Source organism: Polistes canadensis, unplaced genomic scaffold (assembly GCF_001313835.1).
Source record: "Polistes canadensis isolate GaletaPanama2010 unplaced genomic scaffold, ASM131383v1 scaffold_567, whole genome shotgun sequence".
Classification (NCBI taxonomy): Eukaryota; Metazoa; Arthropoda; class Insecta; order Hymenoptera; family Vespidae; genus Polistes; species Polistes canadensis.
Window position 1 is genome coordinate 33,130 of NW_014570114.1, and position 991 is coordinate 34,120.

A 991-nucleotide genomic window follows, 5' to 3' on the forward strand; every position below is an offset into this window, starting at 1 on the left:
GGACACTTGACCTTGGGTCGCTCCTGGAGATGTACTACCCACACCCTGAATAGAAATGTTTCCTGGAGAACGGCTAAGCTTTAGCTTAGCTATGATTTTAGARGARACTAAMGTYWACTCTGATCCAGGATCAWTGAGAAGACGTACTAATTTAGGCGATCCATTTGAAGATATGGCAAAGGCTTTACATGCAGCTAAGAGTACTGGTGCTCTAGAGCACGTTGAAAGCGATGGGTTAGACGAACGATCGATGTCTGCGATAGGCGACGAGAATCTGACTCGTTTCGTCGTCTGAGATGACCTTGAGGAGGATGAGATGGTCGATTTTAAGATGGATCTGAGAGGACGGTGTGGATTACGAGATGTCCTACCTACTCCTGATTCTGAGGACGCCTTTTTTGAAGAGTTCTGAGAAGGACTCTTCTTGGTAGGTATGGACTTAGGAGGAGATGATCGAGTTGAGGATGACTTGTGAGGGGAGTCAGGGACAGGAGCCTTTGGTTTGGAGAGAGGTCTGGGAGTTGACGTACTGGAGGTGGATGAGGATGACTTCGGACTAGAGGATTGGCGTGGAGATGACTTCTTTGGTGATTTACGACGATTTTCTCTCGGTGACTCATCCGATGATACCCGTGAGCCCTGCAAGGACGAGACTCTGTGAGATGTCTGGGTTGTCTCTGAGAAAGAGCTTGAAGTCCTTGATATTAGCAGCGATGATCTTGATGAAGAAGCAGATGTCCTAGACGATGTTGGAGTAGATGTCCTAGACGATGTTGGAGGAGATGTCTTTGAGATTAGACGAGAAGTTCTGGTTGTAGGAGGAGATGTCCTGGACGTTGTCATCCTTTTCTCGGGATGTATGAGCGTGTGGTGCCGATCTTCACACTGGTTGCATCGCCTAGTACTCCTACATTGCCTAACGTTATGTCTGCCCAAGCAGTTATAACATAGGCGAGATTCCGCTATGATCTTCTCCTTCTTCTGGTGACTT

At 47.5% G+C, this 991-nt stretch overlaps 1 protein-coding gene across 1 annotated transcript in view; it reads right to left on the reverse strand.

Annotated features, from left to right (window-relative positions):
• Positions 1-843, reverse strand: part of LOC106792700 (endochitinase A-like) — a 4,445-nt gene extending 3,602 nt beyond the window's left edge. Inside the window, exon 1 of the mRNA XM_014759202.1 lies at positions 7-843. Coding sequence (XP_014614688.1) covers positions 7-843 — 837 coding nt within the window. The remainder of the gene's footprint in view (positions 1-6) is intronic.
• Between the last annotated feature and the right edge of the window lie 148 nt (positions 844-991).